Raw genomic sequence first — 27,993 nt, 5'->3', positions numbered from 1 at the left:
TCTCTAGGTTGAACAAAAAATGCAAAAATAAGTACACGATAGACGTACAGTCATTTTAATGCTCGGTTATTAATTTGCTCGTGTTTTTGTGTTAAATATTAAATAAAGAATACAAAGGATTGCAAATCAGTTTATTTAGTGTTTGTGGAAGCTGAAAAATATATAGTGTTGTTTGTGCACGCGGAGCATAAACTAAAGAAAGCGAAGCGTGAGGTAAGTTAGAAAAACGACGCGACGTGCAGGGGAAAAAATACTCGAAAGAATTTGTCACCTAAGAAATTGCGAATTTCACATTACATTTGTATCGTACGCGCATATGTGAAGATGTGTGTGTGTGTGTGTATTTATATATGTGCGAACTAATAAAAAATGTTATACTGTGCTTTGCATTGCTTTCGGCAAATTGCCAATTGTGCAGTCCTTGTGCACTGTCTTTCGTGGCTTCTTTTGGCTTCCCATTCACATTGTATTTACAACCACCAAGCTAAAAGGTTCTTGAGAAGGGAAAAATAGATTGGACTGAGCTGCTTTTGCTTATTTTGCTGTAATGTTACATCAGCCCTCTCGCTTGCACTCGCATGTGAATGGCGCGCCGGCTTTCCGCATTTTGAGTGCAAAGGCGTCGCAGTCGACGGCGCTGTTAGCGATTTAACTGTTGTTTCTGTTACCTTCTTTGCTTTTGTCTGTTGTTTTGCTATTTTCCACGCGCCTTTTCGCTGGCTACCGCGTGTGCCGGCACACACGCACACACACACTCATAAGCAACTTCATTATAGTGTAATTTAGTTATTCTTTGTTGTTGTTTTGCAAGTCGAGAGATAAAATCAAAACAAATTGTTTACTCGAAAATAGTAACTCCCACGCTTCGCTTCGCTAAGCGCGCTGAGTTCAACGTGCCGCTACAAATATGGCAAAAAACGACAAATACAGCATAACCTACATTTTATGCATAGTATTTTGCCGTTATTTATGTGCTGCTGCTGCTGCAGCCACAGTCACAGCATCAATCGATTGATCGAATCGAGTGGAGATGTTTTTATTTTGGTCAATTAATGTAATTAGACACGTGTGATCAACCGAGACACAAAATCAAATGAGGAAAGAGAAAAATCGAGAGAAATTTTGACAGGCAAAGTGAAAGAGTGAGAGCAACTGCTTCAGGTTAGCAAGCGAAAGGGGCAGAGATAGAGAGTGAAGAAGATAAATGCTGAGCAAACGAGAGTTTAAGTAAATATAGAACTGTTTATACGAAAAGGTATAACGGCTAACAACAAAACAAAACATTTATAAATGTATAACATTTATAACGAACTTCCTAACACTTCAAGTAAATGAATAACAAATTTATATGTAAACGTATAACAATATAACACTTTGTGAGTGTATAGCAAATACAAATATATAATTTTATAGGACGAGCAAACTTGCAAGTAGAATTATTGAAAATATATTTAAATGTATAACAGTAGTGATGGTATAACAGTAGAGTAGAAATATATTGGTTTACATAACCTGTGAACTTCTTCCAATAGCAGTCAACAATCATGGGAATTTGCATTCATCTGAATATAACATCTGAATATATTCAGAAATCTGTTATATAGGGTATTTCGCAGTCGGTCGCAACCTATCACTATGGGCTTATCAGTGTTTGTAGATTCTAATTAGCGAATGTGTTGAGCTTGTGATGTTTAATTCTCCTTCAAAGTTACCCCTAAATTATATATTAGAGTGTATTATTAACTAACATATACTATAATTATTGTTATATAAACTAAACATCAAAGATTGTAGCCTCTATCTCTTTCTCTCTTTGTAAAATATGAATTTTTACAAATTTATTTACATTTCCCAGGGCAAAAAAAAGTATTAGCTTTCAAAATGTTTTTACATAAACTATTCCATTGTAAATAAACTCAAGTGAGAGAGAGAGAGAGAGAGACAGGGAGCTAGAGTGAAGATGCCATAAATCGAATGTGTTTAACACCTTTGTTTTTCGTTTTGTCTAGCAACTTGTTTCAATTGCCATTTTGGTCGCTTGGAATCTCAGTTGAAAACGAACTTAATTTTTTTCTTCTGTATTTGAAATATATTAACTTTTGCTTTTTTCCTGCAAATTCCAGTTTTAGCGCTCACTTTTATTTGCTCTCTTTGCGAAAAGAGAGGCAGGGAGAGCGGCAGAGTGGTGAGTCGAGAGAGGAGGACGGGTTGTCAAACTCTGCCAAATTGCTAATTTGTGTAGCGTGTTTAGCTGTCGTCTATATATATGGGCTCACATCTTTGTATGTGTATGTGTATGTATGCATGTATGTGTGCGCTTTGTTTCTTTGCATATTTTGGCAGTGAGACAATTCTACGCCAAGTTCGCCAAATCATTGAGATTGTTCTCAGCGTATAATATATATAGTCTGTGTGTATGTATGTGTGCTGTATTATATCTCTGAATCTCTATTTGTATTTCTCTCTCACACGCGTTCTTAGCCAATATGCCGCGTTTTTTGTTCTGTTTGCCAAGTCTGCTCTGTGTTTTGTTGCGTTCATTGACATTGAGCTAAAAATCTCGAAATACACTTCATTTTATTTTATTGGCCAACAACGAAGTTAACCTATCTTATTATTAGCGAAGCCATAAAAAATATACGGTATATACATTTATATATATATTCCCGATTGCTGATTAACAGTCTGTATGTTTCTAATCTTATTTGCAATCTGTGTACACAATTTAATCAGGGTTTTAATTGAACTGGAAATATAAAAATTGTGTACATATATATATATTATTTATTTATTTATTATTGAATTCTTGAGAAATTTTGACTGTTGAAGTAAGGTTCTTAAAGCTAAGTAATTTTGGTACACAAACACAGATTTGGTTGTCTTACAAAGAAGTTCTAAAAACTGTATTAGATAAATATAGACGCTTTCAAAAGGCTAAAAGAATATGTCAGGGTATGACCTAGTCGTCCACTCCTTTCTATATATGTATATATATATTTATTTTGTCACTGATTTCTTTCATAATTTTTGCATTGTTTTCAATGTAAATTTATTTCTGCTGCTCGCTTAGCTTGCTAATAAAGAAAAACCGATAAGAATACGTATATAATATATATATTGTATAAACATGTTGAATAATGTTTATTTGTTGTCTTTGTAATTTTGGTGACACGCCAAAAAATAAAATGCGAAAAAAATGAAACATTCAAAACATTTGTTCAACAAAAAATTGGTTTATTAAATGAAATTTCTCTTAGGCGGGGGTGTTTTTTTTTTCTTTTTGCTCGGCCTATATTTACTCATCAAACACATAAAAGCAGCCAGCCTACCCAAAAAAAAATATATGTATAAGTGTATGACAAGCCTTTTTCTGTATTTGCTTTTTTGGCTTCATTCAAAAGTTGTGTTTGGCTTGTTCATAAAATATTAGCTGGACGCATCATTGAATATTTATGCACTTTTTATATAGATTATCCATAGCTGGAAACGCAATCGGCTTAACTTATATGCACTTGTTCTCTCCATAGTATACAGTGTATACCCCTTAGGTAAATAGAGAAATGGGTAAATAAGTATATAATGTTTAATTTGTATATAAGTGTTATAGATAGAAAAGGGTGTGGCCGATGGTACGAAGCTTACTTTAACTTTATTAAGAAAACCTCCATTATCCAGTCCGGATTACGAAGTATCCAGTAGCTGGGCACTCCCCATTATCCGTATATTTTTTGTTTAAATATCATCAGTAGCTTGTTATCCAGCTATTTCTCCACTCCTTACTCGTCGTACTCCTCTCTCTTTCTATCTCTTTCCCCCTCTCAAGCTGCATTTTGTTTTCCTGATTTCCCCGTAGGCCGAAAAAACAGTTTTTACTGAATTTTGCTCTGTGGCTGTCTCAAATATCTGTGTACATGCCATACATATATGTTGGTCCGAGGGCTGCCATTGTAGTTTGGGAATGAAATACTCTCGAATGCTTAAAAATAAACCATTGATATTGTATATAAAGCGCATAATAATGTTTCAATATAACTATAAGATCTTAAGCTTTGATCATTATAACTATTTTGCTGCTTCATTGTTATCAGATGAAATATATTCAAAACTGAATATGTTTTCCTAGATCATGATTGATATACGATTTATAGTCAAAGTTTGTAACTAACAAATGAATAACAATTTAATATTATTGTAAAATAATTCATTTGAAATTCAAGTCTTAGTAATTTTTAGAGTTCATCTCGCAACGCTGATGTATATTTATTTTCGTATAGTCGTGTATTTTTACTGTTTAAATATTCATTTCTGCCCGCATTAACAAATACATTTTATGAAATATATTTCATCTACAACAGTTGCATGCACACATGCGGGCTAATTGTTGTTATTGTTGTTGCTGTTGTTGCCGTTGTTGTTTATTCATCTGTAGAGATTTGTTTCTATGATTTGCAGCTGTGATGTCATAAAACATGCAACTTTAATCTTGAATTGTATTTGTTGTTATACTTGTTCATGGAGTCAAAAGAGAGAGTCTATAGGTTTGGTCAATTTGTCTGAGACTTGAAATTGGGAATTTATACTGATGTGTACCCTTGTCTGATATGCTGATAAGATTTCTGTTATTTATTTGTTGAGGCATAAGGCTTCGGGTATATTACAACATAAACAACGTTGTCTAGAGATTCGGTAAATCTCGACTGGTATATACCCTGTCATATGGAAATATAAGAGCATATGCAGTTATCTCTCATTGATAAATATTGAATCAGTTCGTTTTGTAGCTGAATCAGAATATTATATTATAAATTTTTGCGTAGATAGAGTTTTTCTATACCTTAGGCGAGCATTATGTAGTCAGTTGAGCCCGGTAATGTTCTCACTAGTTTCGCGTTGTTGTTAGTTATTAACGCAACTTGACGCTTTCCTCGACATGCTTTTGAGAACCCACACTACCGCTTGACACCCCTTTACCACTAGCTGCTTCGCAGCTCTCCTCTCCGTCCGTCTATGTCCTCTCTATGCGCTTCTCAAAACCCCCCTCGGGCAAAACATGTTTCGTTCAAGTCGTTTTTGATGGCTTTTGTCTTATTGAATGGCAGGCAGGCAACAAATATTTATGCTGTTATTGTTTGTTGGTTGTTGTTGTTGTTGTAGTTGTTGCTTTTATGCTAATACTCGATTTGCTGCAAACACGTTTCACGAGTCGAGAAAGAGCCTTGAGCTGCCTTTGGAAGCATCAGCCGCAGTAGCAGCAGCAGCAGCATTTCTTGTTTTCCCATGACATTATATATGTATAATTGCGAATATGTTGAATATTGAATGTTTCATTATACAATCATCAACGTCATCATCATCTTTACTTGCCAATGACTCGACACGAAACTATTTTCAAGCCATGACAATTACAGTCGCCAATAAGAGAAGAAGAAGAAGAAGAAACTGCAGACTTAAGCTTTATCTACATAATTTATGCGAATCGGCATTTATAGTTTTATTTATGCTCGTAGTAAAACGTAACGTATTAATTAGCTTAAATTAAAAATATTTGTGACTTATGTGCTTTTGGTATAAAAAGAAGCCACGGGGCATTCCCTGTGCTAGATTCGCTTAGGTGTTTCAGCATGAAAGGTGTGTAGCAGGCAACGGTAGAAATGTGGATATTGGTGACGGTACTCCTATGTAGATATGTATGAGTCTGAGCGTCGATAAATATTGTTAAGCTTCATGTCTTATCTGGAAGTACACTTAAGATATGAGAAAGATAATTGAAATAGATTAGTGGGAAAACAATGGCTTGTGTTGTATATAGTAATGTTTGTATATAAGTAAACTGATAATGATAATACTAACACTAATACTAATGATAATGATAATGATAATGGTAATTAATCTCATTAATGCTGGAGTTAATGCTAATTCTGATACTAATGATTATGATTGACATTGATTTTTATTTTTATATTGATTAATATTTAATATTCTTACTGCTATTGGTATTTATTAATTTATATAATTATAATAACAAGTAAGAAGGCTCCAGTCGAGACTGCTCGACTAGGAGATACCCTGAACCCTCCTCCAAGCTGATATTCTAATCATTCTGGACTTTTTTTATGCACACATACATACACATGCACTTATAAGCACGCGCTCTGCTAGCTGCGCAGTAAGCAGCGACAGCGCTTAGGCTGCGCTGCAATGTGGGCAATATTATGACAATTTATTTGTTGAATAATTTCTTTTGTAGACACACGATCTTAATGAAACTTTTAGAGCGTAATCATATGGTTAAAATGTGTGTACATTCCAAAGCACAAGTCTCTAGTACTTGAAATGCGTTTTTTATAAATTGGGGGCGAAGGGGGCGTGGTATCCAAAATCTGTAAATTACAAAATCTTTGTGTCAATTAACTCTATATACAAGGCAAATTTGAAGTCTCCAGGTTTAAAAGTGTCCAAATTAGGCTGAAAAAACCAAGTCGATTTTTCGATTATTCTCGATAAAAAAGTTATCGGATGAGTTATCGAAAAAATAAAGCAAACTCGTACTGCCTATGGTATTCACGAGTATGCATGCCTAATTTCAGCTCTCTAGCTCTTATATCTTCTGAGATCCTTTTGCTCATACGGACGGACGGACGGACGGACGGAGGGACGGACGGACAGACGGACAGGGCTATATCGACTCAGCTCGTCGTCCTGATCAAGAATATATATACTTTATGGGGTCTGCGATGATTCCTTCTGCCTGTTACATACTTTTCACAAAACCATTATACCCTGATTTCCCATTTTCAATGGGTTCTGGGTATAAAAATGAACAGAATAATACATATGAGAATAATTCATTATATTGTTGCTATGCATATTAGGAATATTTATGATAATAATGCTAATAACAATACTTCAGCTAAATGCATAATTCACGGAAACTTGTTTCAAATTCTTTTCGAATAGTTTAAAAGCTTCCACTAAACTTTTAACAGCTCAATATTTTTTCATTAACCGCGTCTATAATTAAGTTTTATTAGCTCACTATGCAGGCCATGCAAATATATATGAAGCGAGAGGCGCATAATTAGTCGAGATGTAGATGGATTTGAATTTTGACTTCGATACGAATATATGGCCCCACGTTTGGGTGTTAATGGGTGAGAGGTGGTGGTGGGATAAGTGGTTTGGGTTTGGGTGTCTGCGCCAACTGCTTTTCAATCGAAGCCTCTTAATAATTCAAATCGAATGCTTAACAGAGCAGAGAGTCAAATAGACAAGACAGCAAAGGCAGGAAAATTGACAAAGTTTTTTCTTTTTCCTCTTTTTTTTTTTTTTTTTTTTTTTTTTTTTTTTTTAGTATACCACGGAACTTGGTGTTGTTCAGACCAGCGCACGCCATAAGGACATTAGTTTTTAGCGCAGGCATTTGGTTGATGAGGGGGTCGCGAGGGGCCGTTGGGAAGGGGGTGGTCTAAGGTAGGGAATTAGCCTAGGTGGGAGCTGGTAGACACGCGATGGCCGTTGTGTAGGTTCGCTGAGCATGCTGACATGTCCATAAAAGCCTTGAAGTGGACAGACAGATAGACACAAAACGCGCATAGAGCGAGGGCAGACTACCGTTTATACATACATACATATACATATATACATATATACATAGATATATATATGTATGTATGAGAATTGTCAATTGTGTGCATTTCCGCCCACCAAAAAGACCCCGCTGTTGCTCGCCTTTTGTTGCTGTTGCGTGGCGTTCGGACTGGACATGACGTCCATTAGCTGTTTTTCCGCTAAATTATAGAGTGCTAGGCCAACGCATATACCCCACCGTCAGCAGCAGCAGCAGGAGCACCAGCAGCAGCAACAGCAGCAGCGTCCAATTAAGTTTACTGAAGGCCGGACCGGTAGGGGGTGGCTTGGTAACAGCGACACAACTACACATGCATTCAGTCCGGCAAGGGGCACAAAATATGCTGCTACTTTATTGTCCTGCATAAAATAACAGCCTGGGTGCGCATATAACCGTTTCCTGGTGCTCGACTGCCTCCTGTTTCCTTTTTCCGCCTCCTCTTCGCTTGCGACGCGGTTTTGCACGTCTCGCCTTTGGCTCTTCCTCTCCCCCTATCTCTTTCCCCCTCTCTTACGCATACATTTTTGTGGTCAGCAGACCACTTGTGCGTGCGTGTGTGTGTCGAACATGAAAAAATGTGTCTAACCCCCGCACACTTCAACTAACTTATACCCTGTAGGGACAATTTTAGTAATGAAGTTGTAATTGTCGGAAAACTTGTACTAAAAAGTTGGTATTACCTCTGAGGTTTTATAAAACTATTACGATATTAAATTTCATATCTAATTCGGTTCTCTCACTCTCTCGCTCTCTTTATAACCTAAATCGATAAATATCACTTGCTGCATTGCTTGCGATAAAGTATTGCTGAAACTTTTATATAAACATTTTACTCTCCATGCTAACAACTTGCTTATATTAAAGAGAAAATCTGTGGTATCCAATGGGATTTCAGGTCAAAAATATAGGATTTAGATATAGAATATACAAATTCTTATATGAAATACAAACAAACATGAATCATTGTTAAATTACTGCGTAGAGAGCTCAAATATCGTTATATTTGTATATATCGATATTTATCGATTTACCAAAAGCCGTTAAACTGCTTATTTCCTTCTCTTTTCATTCGCCCAAAATCGCTCAATGTTTACAGGGTATCCTACAGTCGTGCAGAGACGCTATAGCTTACGCCTACCTGTTATATTCCCGCTTATTCGTATTGTATGTGCGAGGGGCTTGTGTAGGCGTGGCCGCGCCTGTGGTTAGGCGTGTGTGCGCTGTCAAAAGCTATTTGAACAGGATGTGGCTAAGCGAGTGTATTTCTCTTTCTCTCTCTCTTTTTTCCCTTTGTCGCTCTCCTGTTCACCCTCTTTAAGTGTGTGTGTGTGTCAATCAAATGATTTTCACATAATTGCTACCTGTCATTTATGTCACATTCAGCTCCACTTGCTTGGGCTCTATCAATTGCTCAGCTGCCCCTCAGACAGCACTTCATTTAGGTCCCCTACTCACGCATTTGCTCTCTCTTTCTATCTAAACCTTGGCATATGTCTTGGGAAGCTGTAAATATTTGATTAAGCTTCTGCGGTTGCTTTAATCAATGGCCACTTGACTCATCTTCAGACTAGCCAAAGCAACCGCTACAAAGTGTCCTTCAAGCACACGCATCCCCTATTTATGTACCCTCCCTGGCCTCCCTCTGTGGCTCGCTCTCCCTGTCTCCCTCTAGCTCTGTGGCTTTACTGACAACGCAATTAACCTATTATTAGTTGCTTTTGAAGCAATTGAGGCCAACGGCTGTTCAAACTCTCAGCATTTTAATTAAAAATGCGTCCGCCTTTTCCTTCTGGAAAATGGAAAATGTCCTCTTTTTCGTTGCTATTGTTGTTGTTGTAGTTCAATTTTGTTCCTGTTGCAAATGCATCGAGCAGCTCCTCAAGTCAATATCGAAGAATTGTTCGCAGCAAATTGCTCCAATTACATGAATAATATAGAAGTTTTGTGTCTTTAGGCTGCATTTTCTATTTTCCGATTTGCACCGGAAGAAAATTTGTAGTTAACTGTACTAATGAAATGAATGCGGTTTATCTTGTGTTATACAAATTTAATAATTCAGAATTTAAAACTTTGCGTGTGTGAGTGTGGCGAGGCTATCGAATTAATACAAAGATGAGTAGATCCAAAACCTAAACATGGGTACTTATTGAGATAGATTGCTTTAGGTATATCGATTTGAGACTGAATAGTTTCGACCTCAATTTTCTCGCAGAACTGCTAAGTATTACAACTTCCTGTAACGGCAGAATAAACGTAAAAACCTCTAATAATATTTTCTTAATATTTTATCTCAATTATTAATTATGCCAATTATATTATCCATTTACATTTGCATATACCTCTTCAATAATGTTAAATGAATTGAATTATCTCACTGTTTTTCATCTATCTTAAGATCTTAAGTCCGAAAATATTTGCATATACATTCATTTATAATTTCTCTCAGTGCATCTGAACTATACCTTCATTATAATGACAGTTCAGTTAGTTATAATGACGGCCTTGCTGCACCTGTCCACGTTATTCTCCTTTTTCTAATAATATTTGCCCGCAATTTGTTGCATTTCACAGGCATTTAGCGAAGACCCCGCCTCTTGGCCCTCCCCCTATTTCCCTATGTCCCTCTATTAATTTTTTAAACGCTTTTTGCTGTCTTGGATGGAACGCATTTAAAAATGCATAATGTGAAAACATCAGCTGAAGTCGTCGCATATACCGTATAATATAATATATGTAGTAAAGTCGTTTATCTAATATTCATAAAGCTGCAGGCGTCGCAGACCCAACCCCCAAAACCTGGCCCAACTACGGCCCCAGCTTTTATAGTTCAGTTATTAGGTCCATATATTGAGGGAACTTGGGTTTCATTAGTTGCCCCAAAGCCAATTACTATATAAGCTTTTATATATAATTTGTCCATATGTCAAATATGTATATATATGTGTGTGTGGTATATGTGAATATATATACCATATATCATTCTTATGTAAAGCGACCCACATGTGTGTAGATCTATCAATCAAGGATATGGAAAATGCACTTTTGACCCGTACATATATATACCAACGTATATATTGGTATCTCTCTCACATTTGTGTAGTTGGAACAGTATCTGTTGGTATAGCTCGTCTAACTTCTGGGTTTTCTCCACTTTTGTCTGTTGTGGCCAGAAGTCAGGGACAATTAGTGTCCCGTTGCCTAGCATCGGCAATCCATAGCTCTAGTACCCTCAGCATATATTTCCCCTGTTTGTCTGTCACTTGTGAACACATTTGTACGATTTCTATTGGTCAACCAATATCCGTTTCCGTAGCTATCCCTAAACCGATTTGTGTCTCCTATTGGCCAGCCAGCCCTTTGCCTGATTGCCCAAGATTTGGCTATAAATAGTGAGATATCTGGTTTATATTTTCATTAGTTTCTGTACTGCACTTGCAACAGGACACTAGGACCTGCTGCTTCTACTACACCTGATAACCTCTCTAACTGCCCAAGGAACATTTCCAAAATTAAATTCAAACATTATGTAACTGGTGAAAAATATTAAAATCGTATTTTGTGTTGAAAACTGTGATAAACTAAATGAATTGGCCGTAAAACTTAAGATATCGTGTGAAACTGAACCGATCTGTGATACGCATATTCTTAGAGAAAGGTAATTAAATGAAAAATGATATTTCACTTGAAAGATCTGGAAACTGTAATCGGAATTGTGCGAAAGAGCAAATATTTCTACTTTAGAAACATAAAAATTACAAATTAAAAACTATGTGAGATAAAAGAGGAATTAAAAAAAAATGAAATAGGTCTAAATTCTATAGTACTTATATTTATCAGATATTTAAATTGATTCAAGATAAAAAAAGCTAATTGTCGTTCTTTGACTATTGTTTATATTTAGTAATAGTTTATAAAATAAGTTCCTAGATTTATGCTTCGATCTTTCTGTCTTACGTTTATATCTCAACGAGACGATATCACATTTTTACTCCGACATTAAATTTACTTCAAATAGATCTGAATCAATTAATCTTATAAAATATTTAGCGAAGACTTGAAAAGCAGTTCCCAAGTCTTATGAAAACTTGAAAAGCAGTTCCTAAGTCTTATTGCCACTTAAGATTTGATATGCAGTTGGTCAACATCAGTTTATCGTCAGACAACCATACGACAAGAAAGCCCTAAAATGATGAGAGTGCTTGAATATAAACATTTTCTCAGTTCAAACCCACGAAGAACAATAATTTCTTTTCAGTTCTTATTCTCATTATTATTGGGCTTACGCTCGGCTGGGCACAGTGTCTGGCAGCAGTTAACCAACTGGTTGGTCAATAAGAGCTTTTCCAAGGTGTTTTGCTTAACCTTTTTGACAATCCAACGCTGCCCACACGAGCCCATTAATACGATTATATGGAAGCACTTACAGCATATTTATATATGTATGTGTATGTATGTGTACCTGTACCTGCACTTGTAATTGTTGTTGCCCGTTTCATGCGACGGCACGGAACAAAGCCGCGCTTTTTACTTGGCTGCTGTTTGCTCATGTATCGGACATCATTTTGACAACTTAACAGCTCTGAACAATTCAATGTTTTGACATCTGAGCCGAGTGTTTGTGCTCACTCGAAGTCTAGAAATGGGAAAACAAAAAGCAACAACAGCATCCATGAGTAAAGTGGGCGGCTGTTATGACTATATCCCCCAATTATTGTTGGCTTTAATGCGCGTTCATTAACTGAAAAGGGGTGTATGATATTAACGCAATGTCTGCTGTCTGTTTGTCTGTAAGGTAGGGAAAAAAAAACAAGTGTTGCTCAGCTGATTGGTAACCAGTTTACTCTAAATCTGATCTACAAATACATATAAGATGATGCATTTGATTGTTGGGGTTCGACTAATTGTAAATAAATAAATATGCAACTAAATTACGATAGTTTTGCAGTTCTATCATAACATAACTCATCTATAGTTAGTCGATTCACCAGTTAGATCACTCTACTTCTGCAGTTTTAAAGCCAAAGTCCCATCGGTGCCATCTGCATCGTTTATACTTCTTATAGACTATATAGATACGAATATAAACGCATATATACGAATGAATTTAAATGCATTACACTCAAGACAGACTGTGGTATTTTGGCTAGTTATTCATAGATGCTTAGCTAAATGCATGTGAATAACACAAATTGCACTTAATTATGCATAAATAATATAGAGCAACAAATGTGGGATATACAATATACAATATATTGTTTATATTATTTATATATAGCATGCATTATTCTCATGAGCGTTGGCTGTCTGGCATTTCCGCTTGGGCCCAGGGCGTATGCAGCGATATATATAGAATACATATATAGATAGCTGCCCAGATAAATAGATATAGCTTGCTAAAATCTAGACGCAGTCTTCAAAGCCTTGAACGCCTTTTCTCAAATGCATTCGCTGGCAGCTGCACGATTCTACAAAACACCAACACAAATAGCAAATATATATTTATATACTATATATGAACAGTCAGTCGGCTTCAACTCAGTCGGCGAATCTCATTCAACTTCGACTGTATTCGATATGAGGCAAATTGAATTTTTGTTTAATTGCGCTTGGCAAACTCACAAATTCCAACCCACAATGTGCGCTGCCTCATTTTGAGTCATTGTTATTTTAGCTGAATTAACTATGGGGCTTGAAGACTGCGACAAGCGTTTTGTAACCTTTAAAGACTAATATAAGATATAAGATTTAATATTTTAACAGTGTTGGTAAACATGAGAAGTTGCAGCTTAGAGTTGAAGCCTTAGAAATACTCATCATTTCGAGTTCAGCATTCATTTATTACCCTATACAACACTGTTATATTTCTGTGCAATGTTGCGCAACACTGAAATTATAAAAAATAACTCAGCAACCCTATATTTTGTTTCATTTTTAATTACTTTACTGATTGCGTTAGACAACACTGTATGTCAGTGAGTCTAGTAAAATACAGGCCTGCTGTCAATTCTGACAATTAGTTCATTCGAGTCGGTTGCAAAAGTTTCTTATTTTCATGTTTTTCATAAAATTTAATTTATTGAAACAATTCTTGGATTTGTTGTACTATTTATACTTAAGAGGTATGTGGAGTAAAGAGTGTATCTTTATATTATAGTGCAATTTTTAGTTGAAATAGTTTATATGCATGCGAAAGCACAAGAAAAACTCTAAAGATTATAAGAAGGAGCAGATTTAACTAATATATATACGCATGTATTATAAGCCTATGCAATTAGACTATAGAAATCTAGAGTATATATGCAAAGTTTAGAGTATTCATGTGTGCGACTTGAGAAAATATTTGAATCAGCTAAAAGTTTTTACAGACTTGTCGCTTGAAGCCAAATGGCTCGTACGTTCGCTCAGTTAACTATGAGCGGGCGCAAGCGGCGTATGTGTAATCTGTAGCGCAGAGTTTGAGCCGTATTTATAATGTTTGTTTTGATCTTTGATTTATTTTACAGGGAGCATGAAAATGAAGCGCGAAAGCAATGATGGAGATGGACCACAGGACCAAAAGCGCAACAGACGCAATGAGGAAACGGTGCGAATATTGATACCAAGCAGTGTAAGTAGAGGCCTTGAATACTCTTATATGGTATATTCTACATGTTCTCTTTTGAATCACATTTGCAGATTGCGGGCGCTGTCATTGGCAAAGGAGGCCAACACATACAAAAGATGCGCACTCAGGTACTATAAAACCAAACTGATCTCACATAAACCTAAACTTATATATATGAAAGAAAAAACAACAACAAACAATACATTTGAAGCGTCTAGTATTATTTATTAATTATTTATTTCACTACGCGTTTACCAAAAAAAAAAAGGAAAACAAAAATTAAATCCCAAAGTTTAAGAGAAAGCAAAGCAAATTCCAAAATTCCGTCTCTCTTTTGTGTGTCGCTCCTATACTCTTCGACTCTCTCAAGCTCTACTCTTCTGTATATGTATATATATACCGCATTATATACATGTATATAAATCCATAATGTCCAAGTAGTACCCGTCTCTTATTCTCAGTCCCCTTCAGCGTGTGAGTTTTTTCCTTCAACTCTCTAATAATCAAAGCTTAAACGACACGCCTTTAACTAACTCTCCCTCACTCACTCCTATCTCTCTCTCTTTCTCTCTCAGCTGCCCGCACTCAGCTAACAGTCTCTCACTCAATCTCTCTCTCGCTGTCTTTCTCTTTCTCTATGTCTCTGTCTCTGTCTGTCTCTCGCCTGTGACCCAAGTCTCAAAAGTCTTTCATAAATTATAATATTTAGGCGCTTTATTTACCAACAAATGAAAAAAAAAAAAAAAAGAAAAACAAAACAAATCATACGAAAAAACATTTGCCACTTTTTTGTTGTATAATTCAATATATAAAAGAAAATATATTATACAAATAATTTACACGCTTTTAACCTTTTTAACTAAATGAACAATTTTCTCTCTCTCTCTTCTTCTTCTCTCTACTTCTTACGTACGACCCAAAAAATAAATATAAAACCAAATCGAATCTTGTAAAACGACCAAATAAATTACAATCATCCAAAATTATCGATCAACTGTGATCGATTGATCGATCGACCCGCCTACTCGCTCGCTCGCTCGCTCTGGTCTGTCCCGCATATATATGTATGTATATATGTGTATATAATATATATATACATATATATATATATGTAAACTCATATAACTGGCGTCTTACCCCTCAACCCCGGGTCTGGGTCTGGGTCGTCTCCTCGCTTCGTCACCTGCCACTGCTCTGTAAACAAAACTCTGTAAACTGGCCCGGCCTGATGATGCCAAAATGAACCAAAACAAAAACAATCGTGCATCGATATGTGTGTATATCGATCAACAATAAATAATTAATCAATGCCCAACTGATGGCCTTGCGCATCAACAAATCTTACGTAATAAAAAATATGACTATAATCGATAATCGATAACTGATGCCAAAAAAATGATGCACCAATATAATATCATAATATCTGTACAAAATCTCAACATATATATATGAAACGTATATATATTTATAAATCTGGTATAACAAATGTTTATCCATGCTTGGGGCCCAACCAACGTTCCCTTTATTGTTGTGTGTGTGTGTGGGTGTATATATATCTCTCTCTATCTATCTATTTCTCTCTTTGTGCCCCACAACAACAATGCATCGTAATATATATACACACAACAACAACAAAATCACAAATATATATACAATATTTATGCGGCCAACCGAATCAACTGATCGTTAATCGAAAAAAATATATATATAATAATAAAATAAATATCTATCGACCGACCGCCCGCTCAATCGCCCGCCCGCCCGATCCGACCGACCAACTGCCCGCCCGTCTGCCCGTCTGTTGTCCAACCATCAAATGTAAATGCACAGTATAAAGCCACTGTGTCTGTGGACGATTCCCAAGGCCCCGAACGGTAAACCACAAATCTTCAAATCTTTAAAAACAAAACAAAAACAAAAAATCTTTACCAAATATTTCATCATAAATAAGCTTACCAAAAAATGAAAATAATCTCTTACAGTGAACCATTAAGAATGTAATTTGTACCACATGCTTAGCCTTTAGTTAGGACTATTTCAGAACTTTATAATGTATGCATAGTATTTGTTTGATAATGTATCTAGAATAATCCTGTTTGAAAAGAACACACTTGTACCTGCTGGACGCGTGTCTCTTGCTCGCTCGCTCGCTCGTTATTTCTCTCTTTCTCACTCTATCTCTCTCGCTCTCTGTCTCGCTCTTGCTCCGTAAGTTGTTGTATATGCTAGTGTCCTTAGGTGTGATCGTCTCATATGTGCATATATATAAATATCCCGAGTTTTGAATTACATTTAACTCCAGCAAAAGCATTTTAATAATATCTCTTGCTACTAATCACAGCACGGCAATTAACTTCATATGATAAAATAATCTCTCGAGCTCGCTATATATTCACGTAATACTAACACCAACCAAGCGTTACGTCCAAACCGAACCCAGCCCAGAAACAAAATTTACTATATTTGTCTTTTATTATTATTTTTTTTTTGCCCATATACCTCCTCGCCCGCCCAGCAAGCGTCTTGTGTGTCCTTCTAAATATGTGTGTGGATGTGTTCACAAAAAAGAAGTATGAGTGAGTGCGAATGTGAGTGTGTGTGCGTAGGTACAACAAAAAAGATTCACAGCAGTTCAGGTCGTATATCTCTTTCTCTCTCTATATACATATATATGTATCATAAGTTGTTAAAGACGGGGGTTGCCTTTTAAAAGAAATTACTTACATTAATACTAACTGATAATTTTTGAATATGGGATTACAAGAGAACTACAGAAAACAGTTACGTCAGTTATTCAAATATTCCACACAAAGTTAGGGAATAACAGAACTTCAAAGTTACTAAAAACTACTTATAGCATTGCAAAACTTTCGAGTATTTGATTCGGTTTTCATTATTAATAAAATAAAATACAAAATAGTTCTACAAAATTCGACTTATTGTTTGAACCGCATTCAATCAAATACTGAAGGGCAGCCCTCGTTTAAAATATTGTATAATCCTTAGTCGTAAATCTATAAATACATATATATTTTTTTTTTTTGTAAGGTCTAGTGTTTAAGTTGAGTTTTTGTATGTTGCAATGTGTTTTTAATATGTTCCTATAAACTTTACATTTCTCTCCCTCTTTCTATCTCTCTGTTCTCTACTTTTCTCTCTCCAAACAAAAACCAACAATTTTTCATCCTGCACTTTAAACAGCACCATACAAATCTCCACGGATATCGACTCCACGCTGGAGATTATAACAGAAATGCTGAAATACTTTGAAGAGGTGAGTGTACACCGACCGTTAATGTAATATGATACAGGCATTAATCCCACTCTATTTCTTTTAGCGCGACGAGGAATACGATGTGCGCTTGCTAATTCATCAAAGTTTGGCCGGTTGTGTCATAGGCAAGGGTGGCCAAAAGATCAAGGAGATACGCGATGTGAGTCCATAACTATATACTTTATATATATATATATAAATACATATATATGTATTATATGCCATATACTATATCTATATATCTATAGCTGCCCTTGCATGCAGCTAATAGCCTTTGTGACAAGCCTAATTATAGTTTCCTGCGGTTGTCCTGTTATTTGGGGGTTTGAGTCCTTTATTTTTTACGACGGGCTTCAGCGGGCACGTTAAGTGCCACATTCCGTTGCAGGCAATCAATAGTTGCCGCTCTTCAACTGTCAATAGCAGCGTCAGCACCAGCAGCAGCCGCGCATAACAGCTACACTACCACACACACACACACGCACACACTCGTGGCATGTGCAGGATCTGCTCCTGCTGTGAACGGTTGTTCGTTTCAGCTCTTGCATAACGCAATTGTCGCTATTACCAACGCGATTCAATTTGCAAGGAAACCTGGCAACGCAATGCGTGTATGTGTATGTATGTGTGTGTGTGTGTGTGTGTGTCACATGTCAAGCTCTATTCAATTGCGCAATTGTATCATACACACACACACACATGCACATGCACAGAATTCGCAGCGGGTGCGCTCAGGTATCGCAATCAATTGACTACTTCGATATTTTTTTTTATACTCTTCATTTGTTGCAAAAGGCTTAATGTGGGGCTTAGTCGACAGGAGGCGAAAGGTTCAATTACATAAGATCTGATGTACATATAAAGCTGATCTATTTGTGCATAAACCTCTGTTCTATGTGATCCAATTTTTAAGTTATAAATACACAAAAACTTTATTTAATAAATCACTTGCTATCGATAGCTATCCTCTTCTAGTACATCTCCTGTTCAAGTCAGAGGGTATCTGCTGGCTGCTTACTGGCTAACATAACCCTAATTTGTTGCCATTTCCCTTATTCACTCTCCTATGCGTCTCGCCCTCTCTTTCTGACTTTCGCATTAAATGTGCGTTGGCTGTTTTTCATTAATTAACAATGAGTAGTTGCTGCCAAGTGGCTGCATTTTAATTGGAATGTCTTTGTTTTGTTGCCGACCCGCCCCCTCTCCCTTTCCCTCGTCCTCCTCCATCTCGCTGTGCACAGCGGCTGTCCAGCGCATTCATATATATATATGTATATAATATATACAACATATATATTACATATATTTTTATCGTTCGTCTTGCTCGTTGACTGTTAGCCGTCCGTCCGTCCGTCCAAGTGTCCATTTGGGGCGCACAAAGGCGCGCGCGTGAATTTATTATTGCATACTTTTGAGCGCACGCAAAAAATATGTCTGCCCTGTCGCATTTGCTTATGTGAGTTGTATGTGTGTGTGTGTGTGTGTGTTGGTTGGTGTTGGCCTGCCTTCTGCTGCCTTATTTATGCATATTCATATTATACCCTGGCTGCCAAGTGGAAGAGGTCTAAGCATTGTGAGGAATATTAAATGTAGAAGATAACTCCATTTTGATATATCTTGGCGCTCTGTGTAGATAAATAAATATATCTCAGCAGATAAATTTGTTATTCAGTTTGTTATCCTTGAAAGAAAATAACACAATTTTTTCTAGGATTGTTTGGAACTCTTAATTCCTACTTCACTTAATATTTAAATAAGTTCCGTTAGCTTTTATTTTCATATCCATATCATTCAGGGATAAATATGTATAGATATCTGATCAGCAGAATCATAAATTATAAAAAAAAAAATTATCTCCAAGACTTCATATTGAATCACATTCAAATCTTCGCCTTCATTTCCTATGAATCCTCCTTAGCTTACGACTTTTCACAGGGTATTTGTGCCTTGTTAGATTTCATATTCTTTTTGTCCATTTGCTGCTTGCGCCATGGAGGTCAACAAGTCCAAAAGCAACACAAAGGACATGGCTGTTCGTCCTGCGTGCTGTAACGTTTCTGCAGCAACTGTGAAAACGTTTTCACTTCATGTTTTTTCTTTCATAATATTTCTTTGGAATTTCTTGGCCTGCTGCTGCAATGTGAAAATTGTTTGGCATCATCATCCGGCTGGCTGGCTGGTTGGTTGGCTGACTGGCTGGCAGCATTCTTCAAGCAGGGGCGCTGTCTCGCATCCTGGCGGCACATCCTTTGCAGCTGCCATCGCCCATTCAGCTGTTGTGTCAGCGTTGTGACGATCAACAGTGGAGCAGCCTCTCTCCCTGTCTCTCTGTCTCTGTCTCTGTCTTAGGTCCTGTCTGTGTCTCAGCATGTGTTTCAGTTTTATTTATTTTTTTGTTGTGCGTCGCATCTTTCATCTTTTCGTCGCTCGTTTGGTCCATTGTCTTGGCCCAGCCAGCAGCTGTTTCAGTTTCTTTCAAAAGGCATTTTGCATTCTCCCTGCTTATCCTTCTATCAGCTTTGCTTCTTTACCTTGTTTTCGTTTTGCGTGTTGCTCTTTGTTTCTCTTTTTGCTTGTTGGTTCCCATTCTGACTTTTTGTTTTTGGCTTTCGCAGCCGGTTATTTTTTTTTTTATTTTATTTTTTTTATTTTTGCACTCATTTAGTTTGCCCTTGGCAAAAGGTTATAATAAGGTTGTCTTTGAATCAGCTAAGGATAACATTTTGTATAAAGTTTGAAGATTGTTGCTATGGGCCTAATTAAGTTGAGACTGGAATGCAATTCATACCATAATTTCAATAAGATTGTGTATAAAATAGTTTTGGTTTTATCTCAGATAGAGCAATGGGAATTCGAAGAAACTGAAAGACTGGAAAATTCCCATTATAGACAGATCCTTGTAGAGAATGAATTCAATAAATTTTTTCAAATTTCGCCTTATTGTAACATGCATTTAATTCCAATTCCAGTTGCTCATGATATCATTATACATTATATTTATAATACATGTCATATATTATAAAGCTAAAGGATTCTGAAACTGATTTCTTGAATGAACTTAATATAATAAAGGAATAGCTTAGGTATTAGATTTCTTGTTTATATATAACAATTTGGTTATATAACATTCAGAAAAATAAATAAACCTTGTCATATTTCCTGGAATTTCTCGCACATGTTTCCTTTTTCGTCCTGCTTGGCTGCTTGTGACATTTTCCTTTTGGGCGCCAAATTTGTCACGTCAACGTTGCTCCCAACATGTGTCTGGCTCTCGCCTTCTATACATATTCTTATATATATCCATAGGTATACTCTGTTCACTTTTCAAATGTACTCAAGCTGTTGCCCATTAAAAATTGTTGTCCTGTGCCATCTGATGGTTTTTACTTCAAACGGCATCTGCTGTCGCGCCCTAATAATGAGCAGCAGCTACAACAGCGACGGCAGCTGCCGTTGCTTAGTCTCGCTCGCTCTCATTCCCCCTCTCCTCTCACTCTCTCGGTCTGTCTCTTTCTCTGATCCATCTACTAAATCCATCTATTGAGGCATTCAAAATTGAGCAGCGTGCCAATGGCTTTTGTTAGTCCCTCTGCCCGGCCCTCGCCCTCATCCTCATCCTCACCCTCACCCTCGCCGCTCGCTGCTGGTTGCCTGCGGCTCACAATTGTTGCTGCGCTTAGGACGAAGTTGCCTCGTAGCCTTTGTTGTTGTCGTCGCTATGCCGTGTGTGTGAGTGTGTGTGTCAGCTCTTAATGAATGCCTAACAGGTGTTACATACGCACAGACACACACACACACATACGCGCTGTGGCAGCTGAAGACATTCGACTTCATGCATCGGCATCTGCTCCTTGGCATTTCGTTACAAGCTGCTTGAATTGTTATGCGACTGGCATGTACTACTCTCTACGCATGGCTAAGAATGCTTCTAGTATGTTTAAATATATATATACGTCAGTTTTATATATATGTATATGCAGTCCTGATCAGCATTCACAACTAAGACAATTTTTCTTTGATCATAGAGAAATGAAACCCAAGTTACACAATTTAAAAGTTTAGCAATTAGATTTTGTTCTAATTTTAGTTTACATAAATATATAATTATATTCATGTATTGTCTATATATAACTCTGATCCGATATATGAATTGAAATGTAGCTGGAAATATTTTGAGCTTTTAAACTTGTTTTAAGCAAGCATCTTTCTTTCACATACAGCCAAGCTGGGAGCCTTGGCCTATTCACGGGGTATCTATCAGTCTATTACCTTAAAACTAGGCCACTCTTAACAGCTTTTAGTGCCTATAAAACTTTATCAATTGATGAATAAGCTTATGAAACTTCAGCTATGGCACATGCATGCTGCTGCTGACAGCCGTATGCCACGCCCCCGCTCGCTATCTTTTATTGATGAATGCCTCGCTCTCTGTCTCTCTCTCTCTCACACGCACACACTCACTCACTCACTTACTCTCTCGCTCGCTTTACATGTCGCGCATTGTAAATCCTGTCAATATCCGGTTCAGTTATCGCTCCTGTATGTGGCATCAACTTAAATGTTGTTGAGCTGCTTCCGCTTTGTTTTAAGTGCGGCCCCAGCCTGCGACTCAAACGCAGCCTCAATCTTTGCCTCTGTTCAGTTTGACAGCTCATTTGCTGTTGCTCTTGCCCTTAATCCCCCTGCTGCCACAGCTCCTGCTCCTGCTTCTGCTCCCATCTTGGCATCATCCAGCTGCTGTTATTTGTGGGGGCCAAAAAGTTTTCTAATTGCAGCTGCTGTTTTGGATTTTAATGCCCCGAACGCCGTAGCAAAGTAATGTGAATTGGGTATAATGATTCAGTGTGTGTATATGCAACAGTAGAATCACCAGAAAGAGAGAGACATATATATGCTCGCTGTGCAAAAATAGTTATCTGGGTCATCTGGAGAGTTTCGATAGTATATAGACTCAAAATATGTGTACTCGCATAGAGAAATTCGTTTTAGGTATATAGAAATCTCTTTAGATTAAGAAAAAACTAAATATTCATATATCTTACTCGGATTGATTTGGGTTTTGAGGGTATTTTCTAGTCGTGAAGTTTCACTAATTTTTGTTTTTTTGGACGACTCTTGGAAAGCAAGCGCAAAAACTCAATTACAAACAAGCTGCTTGCATTACGAACATTATTGGTGCCACAGGCATACATACAGAGTAACCACATACATAACCACACACACACACAGGCACAGGCACAGACACACACGTGCCAAGTGTTGCCAAGCTGTAGCTGCAGCTGCTTTAAGGATATTAGAGAAGCACTTGAAGAAGCTGCAGCTGCCTTGCAAATAGTATTTTTTTGCATAAAAATCCGCTTAGAAAGTCAACATGAAGAAGAATATGAAGGAAGAGCAAGAGGCTGAAATAGAAGGTAAAAGTAGCTAAAGTAAAAGAAGTAAAAATTAATAAGTAGATGGCAGCAATGATTGCGTTCCATTTGCCATGGCTACATCTAAAGGCATAGGAGAGAACTAGTGCGTGTGTGTGTGTGTGTGTGCGTGTGCCTAGTTTACTGCGGCACAGCTACTGCGCAGGCCTCAATACACACACACACGCACGCACATGCTGAGAGCAAAGGAAAAAAAGGGAAGGCAAGGCGAGCAAAAGAAGCTGAATAATACACCGGTTCCGACAGCAGCTGCGCCTCAGCAGCGGCAGTGGCAGTGGCAGAGCCAGAGCCAGCAGCCGTATCCTTTAAGCCGTCTGACTGACTCGACTGCCTATAGCCAGGACTCTACCAACAACAGCGAGAAGAAGAAGCCTAAAGAAGAGCGCACATGCTGCCTGGCTTGCCTAGCTGGCTTGGTCTGCCTGCTGTGGGCTCTCTTCTTATTTCTACACATAACTGTGCTCTCTCGCTCTCTCACTATTCTGCTCTGCTCTGCCCGCTGCTCTGCTCTGCTGCTCTCTTCGCTGCTGGCTGGCTGCGTCTTCTGCTTTACATGGCAACTAGCATTCGTTGAACCCAATTAGTTCGACATTGGCGCTGGTCGCGCACGGTACTACGCGCTGCTGGTGCTGCTTCAACAGTGCCTCGCATTTCTATATGCACCTTTGGTGTATATACACAGTGCACAGTAGTTGATAAACAAAAATATGGGCAGAGGTACAAAATATAAACAACTCAACAAAACTAAAGAAAAAAGTGACAAATATATATAAAGTAAAGTGTGGTGTGTGTATAGAGAGATGTGCGTGCTAGTGTGCGTGTGTGCTGGCATGCCTGAACGCACACATACACACATCTACGTATTGCCAATTGCTGCTTCGCACAGTTTCGTACATTTTTGTATGCCACTAAAAAGTATGCTACGCTTTTTTTGTGCGCTCGCTCGCCTTTCGTCTGTGTATGCATATGCATGTGTATGTGTGTCACAGCTTGCTCTCACTCGCTATGCTCTGCTCTCGCTCGCTCGCTCGCACGCTTTGTCTTATTGTTGTGTTTTAAATTAAATAATAAATTCAATAAGCGTCCAGTCGCCCGCACGTTGCCTTTTGATGTGTCCTGTGCATCGTGACATAAAAGCTAAAAAGCAACGCACACACACATACACACAGAGTATATGTACGTGTGTGTGTGTGTGTGTGACTCAACATTTTGCGCCTGCCATTCATAAGGCTGAACGTGGGGGCACTTCAGCAGCGTTTTTATACATTTCTTTTTAGTTTTTGATGTGTCGCCATTGTTGTCTGGGGGTCACACGCAACGAGTTGTCGCCAAGGGAGCAGCGGACTGTATAAGTGTTTGTGTGTGTTAGGCATGACGCAGCCTTTGGTCATTCGCACACACACACACATAGAGACATAGTTAAGCATGGAGTAGCACGCAATTTGGGCTTTGGAAATGATGCAATCATCAAGGCAGGACACCAAAACACGCAGCTGCGAGCTGAAGGGGGAATAGTAATGGCAGGGGTGGCAGCAACAGCAGCAGCAGCAGCAGCAGGGGTCACATAAAGGAAACGGAAGCAGGCTCCAATGCACGTAGGCATAAAATCTGCGACCCTATCACACACGCACACACACACACACACAGAGCAACAAACACTTAGGGCCTGCATTGCTCTAAGTGCCTATCGAATTTCACATTTACACTTCCGCTGCAGACGACAGACGACAGAGAGAGAGACTATCAAGGATGTGGAGGAGCTGGGGTAGCTCTGTGCGTGTGTGTGTATGAGTGTGGGGTAGGGGACAGCAAACAACTTCCGGTGCAGCAACTTGGGAGCCAAGCAGGTAGCGCAAATATGCTGAAGTGCCTGCACATCCTGCACACATCAGCAGCAGCAGCAGCAGCTGTCAGAGTGAGCCGAGCAGAGCATAGCGGATCATGGATAAAGAGAGGCCTTTGTTGTCGGTTTAAGCCTGTTGATAGGGCCGTGTCATAAGCCGCAGTGGCTTGGCTTCCCTTGCCATGTCGGTGTCGGTGTCGGTTGTCGGTTGTCGAGCAGCGACGCAGGAGGTTTGGGTCAGTGTCATGGCCAAAATTGATTTGAACTGTGAAGCAGCGGCAGCTGCTTTTGAATGAGAGGCTGTTTGTGCGACGAGTTGGCCAGGCAACTCCAGCCATTGTCGGCCATTTTGAGTGGCTGAAAGGACTCTGTGTGCGTGTGTGTGTGTGTTTTTATCCTGTTTGAAATGCTGAAGCGTAAGAATTGCTCTACAAATGAAACCAAGCGAAAATAATTATCAGATAGTAGTTGTCCTACATATATACTCCATGAGGAGTAGATAGGAAGAGGCGAGCTGTATCTGCTTAGCTAAAAATAAACAACAGTTGGGCAGTTGATAATATTCTAAAGTATATTTATATATAGAATCTAATTATTTCTATCTTAGCTTTCTTATCCTATAAATGATCCTATCAATTTTAAATGGATTCGTCTCTAACTATGAGCAACAGGATATCTTTTAGTCATCCTATAGATAATCTTAATTCATCATTCAGCTCTAGCTATTTGCAATACGGATTTCTCTATAGTATAAGCAGTTGTATATAATGTATTTATCTGTTCGCGCTATTCTGTGCACACTGTACTTAGCTAACTCTTCTCTTTTCTCTTCTCCCTGCAGCGCATTGGTTGCCGTTTTCTGAAGGTCTTCTCGAATGTGGCGCCGCAGAGCACAGATCGCGTGGTGCAGACGGTGGGCAAGCAGAGCCAGGTCATCGAGGCGGTGCGAGAGGTGATCACCTTGACCCGTGACACGCCCATTAAGGGGCCGATACACAACTATGATCCGATGAACTTCGATCGCGTCTATGCGGACGAGTACGGCGGCTATGGCACCGGCACCGGCAGCACACGGCCCAGCCAGCGTGGTGGCAATCGCGGTGGTGGCGGCGGCGGTGCTGGTGGTGGCGGTGGTGGAGGAGGATTCGGCGGTGGTGGCGGCAATGGCGGCCGCGGTGGCAATGATCGCTTCGGTGGTGGTGGCCGCGGCGGTGGCGGAGGAGGCGGCGGTGGTGCTGGTGGTAACGGCGTCTCCGGGCTCGGCGGCATGGGCGGACCCCGCGACAATCCCTTCATCAATCCCTGGGCCAACGGCGGCGGCGGCGGCGATGCCGATGGCTTCGGCGTGGGCAACAATGGCGGCGGCTTCGGCGGCAACAACTTCGGCGGCGGCAACTTTGGCAATAACTTCGGCAACAACTTCGGCAACGGCCCGAACGACTTCGGCGGCGGCAACCAGCTGGGCGGCGGCGGAGGTGGCGGCGGCAGCAGCAATCTGCCCAGCCTGGGCAACTTTGGCCAGAGCCAAGGCAGCAACAGCGGCGGCGCTGGTTTCGGTGCGGGCAACAACAGTCTGGGCAACGGCCTGGGCGCTGGCTTCGGTGCCGGCGGCAACAACAGCCTGGTCAATGGCCTGGGCACTGTCAACAATGGCGGCGTGGGTGGACTGGGTGCTAACAACGGCGCTGGTGGCTTCAATGCGGGCGTCGGCGGCAATGCGGGCTCCAACAACAGCGCCAATGCCCCGACGAACATACCGCAGGGACACGATCCGAATAACAGCACACAGGTCACCATACCCAAGGATGTACGTGTTATCTGGATTAGAGATTTAACTGAATTTTTTTTAACTTTCTGCCTGTCTTCCTCTTCCAGCTGGCTGGCGCTATCATCGGCAAGGGAGGCGGTCGCATACGACGAATCCGGAACGAGTCGAGCGCCTATATTACCATAGACGAGCCGCTGCCCGGCTCGAATGATCGCATCATTACCATCTCGGGCACGCCCAAGCAAATACAGATGGCACAGTATCTGCTGCAACAGAGGTTGGTGTCGCAAACAGACTAAAAGTATGCACCACAACTCCTCCTTTCATATCGAGCTAACTGAAGACCCATACAGACACACACACACACCGACACACACACGTACAGAAACACACACAGAGACACACCTATAATCATATCAGTTTCGTTTACTCAAGTGCTTTGCATCATTAACAAACCTAACCGTTCGTCGTATCGAGTGCTTGCCGTATGGAAGACTAGTGATTTTGTTGTTTGGTCTCTGCTAATAACAATAAATCCCTTGTCTTCTTATGGCTCGCATTGAGCTCTTCATTTCAAATCTCGTTAACGGTGGTGCCACAACTAACTAAACTAAATAATACTAAATGTCGTGTTCATTCATAATCAATCCCACACACATACACACACAACACACACATACACAAATCATTGACATTGACATTTACAGTGAAAACTTGCTTGAGTTGAACAATAATATGCTTATTAATCAATGTTATTTGCTAATGCATTAGAATTGATATAGATTTTAAGTAAATTAGATTAAAAATATAAATATTTAATATGTGAAGGCTCGTTTAGGCTTTAAAGTTATTGGCAAATCATTTATTTTATAACTAATTTACTAGTTGTTCCTCAATCGAGTTTTCACTGTACCCGCACATTATAGAACTTCCCTCAATATAACACGCCCAGAAATACAATTTTATTGATAATGATCTCATTGCAACTCTGCTTTTCTCTCTCTCCCGTTTTGTCTCTCTCCAATCATCGCTCACTTTGCAGCGTGCATGAAAATGGAAGGCGAAACATTTAAGTGGACTGCAACAACAACAACAACAACAACAACAAACATAAGCATATAGCGAAGTAGCCATGGAAGTGCAAAAGCTGCGTTCACATTTAACTTAAAAACATAAAACAAAAAACTTACTAAAAATATAAAATAAAAAATGCAACTGATTAAGGATTGTCCCCAATATCTAGAGAGTAAAATTATACTATAATATTTCTTTGCTAAGTTTAAGTAAATTCTACAAAAACCTTCCACCCGCCCCCCGCTACATATATATAAAGAAATGTGCCCCAAAAAAGCTCGCCCCCTAGAAATTCTCTATATACATATACAATACATATATTTATATGATTAAGAAGCATGAACAAATAAAGTATACAATAAAGAACGAAA

General features: G+C 38.9%; 1 protein-coding gene across 3 annotated transcripts; it reads left to right on the top strand.

Moving 5' to 3' along the window:
* The first annotated feature begins 5 nt into the window (after positions 1-5).
* LOC6578394 (heterogeneous nuclear ribonucleoprotein K homolog) lies at positions 6-27,993 on the top strand. Of its 3 annotated transcripts, XM_015163121.3 has the most exons (9): positions 6-213; positions 14,131-14,234; positions 14,303-14,359; positions 16,062-16,105; positions 17,433-17,505; positions 17,570-17,665; positions 25,622-26,587; positions 26,656-26,825; positions 27,591-27,993. In XM_015163121.3, exons 2-9 carry the CDS (start codon positions 14,136-14,138, stop codon positions 27,619-27,621), a joined length of 1,536 nt encoding a protein of 511 aa, XP_015018607.1. In that variant the 5' UTR covers positions 6-213; positions 14,131-14,135; the 3' UTR covers positions 27,622-27,993. The 3 variants fall into 3 exon arrangements, with proteins under 3 accessions (XP_015018607.1, XP_032585693.1, XP_043867063.1); XM_032729802.2 differs by lacking the exon at positions 6-213 and having other exon boundaries at positions 26,656-26,849; XM_044011128.1 differs by lacking the exons at positions 6-213; positions 16,062-16,105.

The sequence above is a fragment of the Drosophila mojavensis genome, unplaced genomic scaffold (genome assembly GCF_018153725.1).
Source record: "Drosophila mojavensis isolate 15081-1352.22 unplaced genomic scaffold, ASM1815372v1 contig_80, whole genome shotgun sequence".
Classification (NCBI taxonomy): domain Eukaryota; kingdom Metazoa; phylum Arthropoda; class Insecta; order Diptera; family Drosophilidae; genus Drosophila; species Drosophila mojavensis.
This window is presented reverse-complemented; position numbering and strand designations above follow the sequence as displayed.

What these genes read in the sequence shown, in the direction of transcription:
- LOC6578394 (XM_015163121.3), top strand. Translation starts at nt 14,136, where the DNA reads ATGAAAATGAAGCGCGAAAGCAATGATGGAGATGGACCACAGGACCAA. An exon ending in TACAAAAGATGCGCACTCAG is followed by an intron (nt 14,360 to 16,061) that starts GTACTATAAAAC and finishes GTAAATGCACAG; the next exon opens with TATAAAGCCACTGTGTCTGT. An exon ending in AGATCAAGGAGATACGCGAT is followed by an intron (nt 17,666 to 25,621) that starts GTGAGTCCATAA and finishes TTCTCCCTGCAG; the next exon opens with CGCATTGGTTGCCGTTTTCT.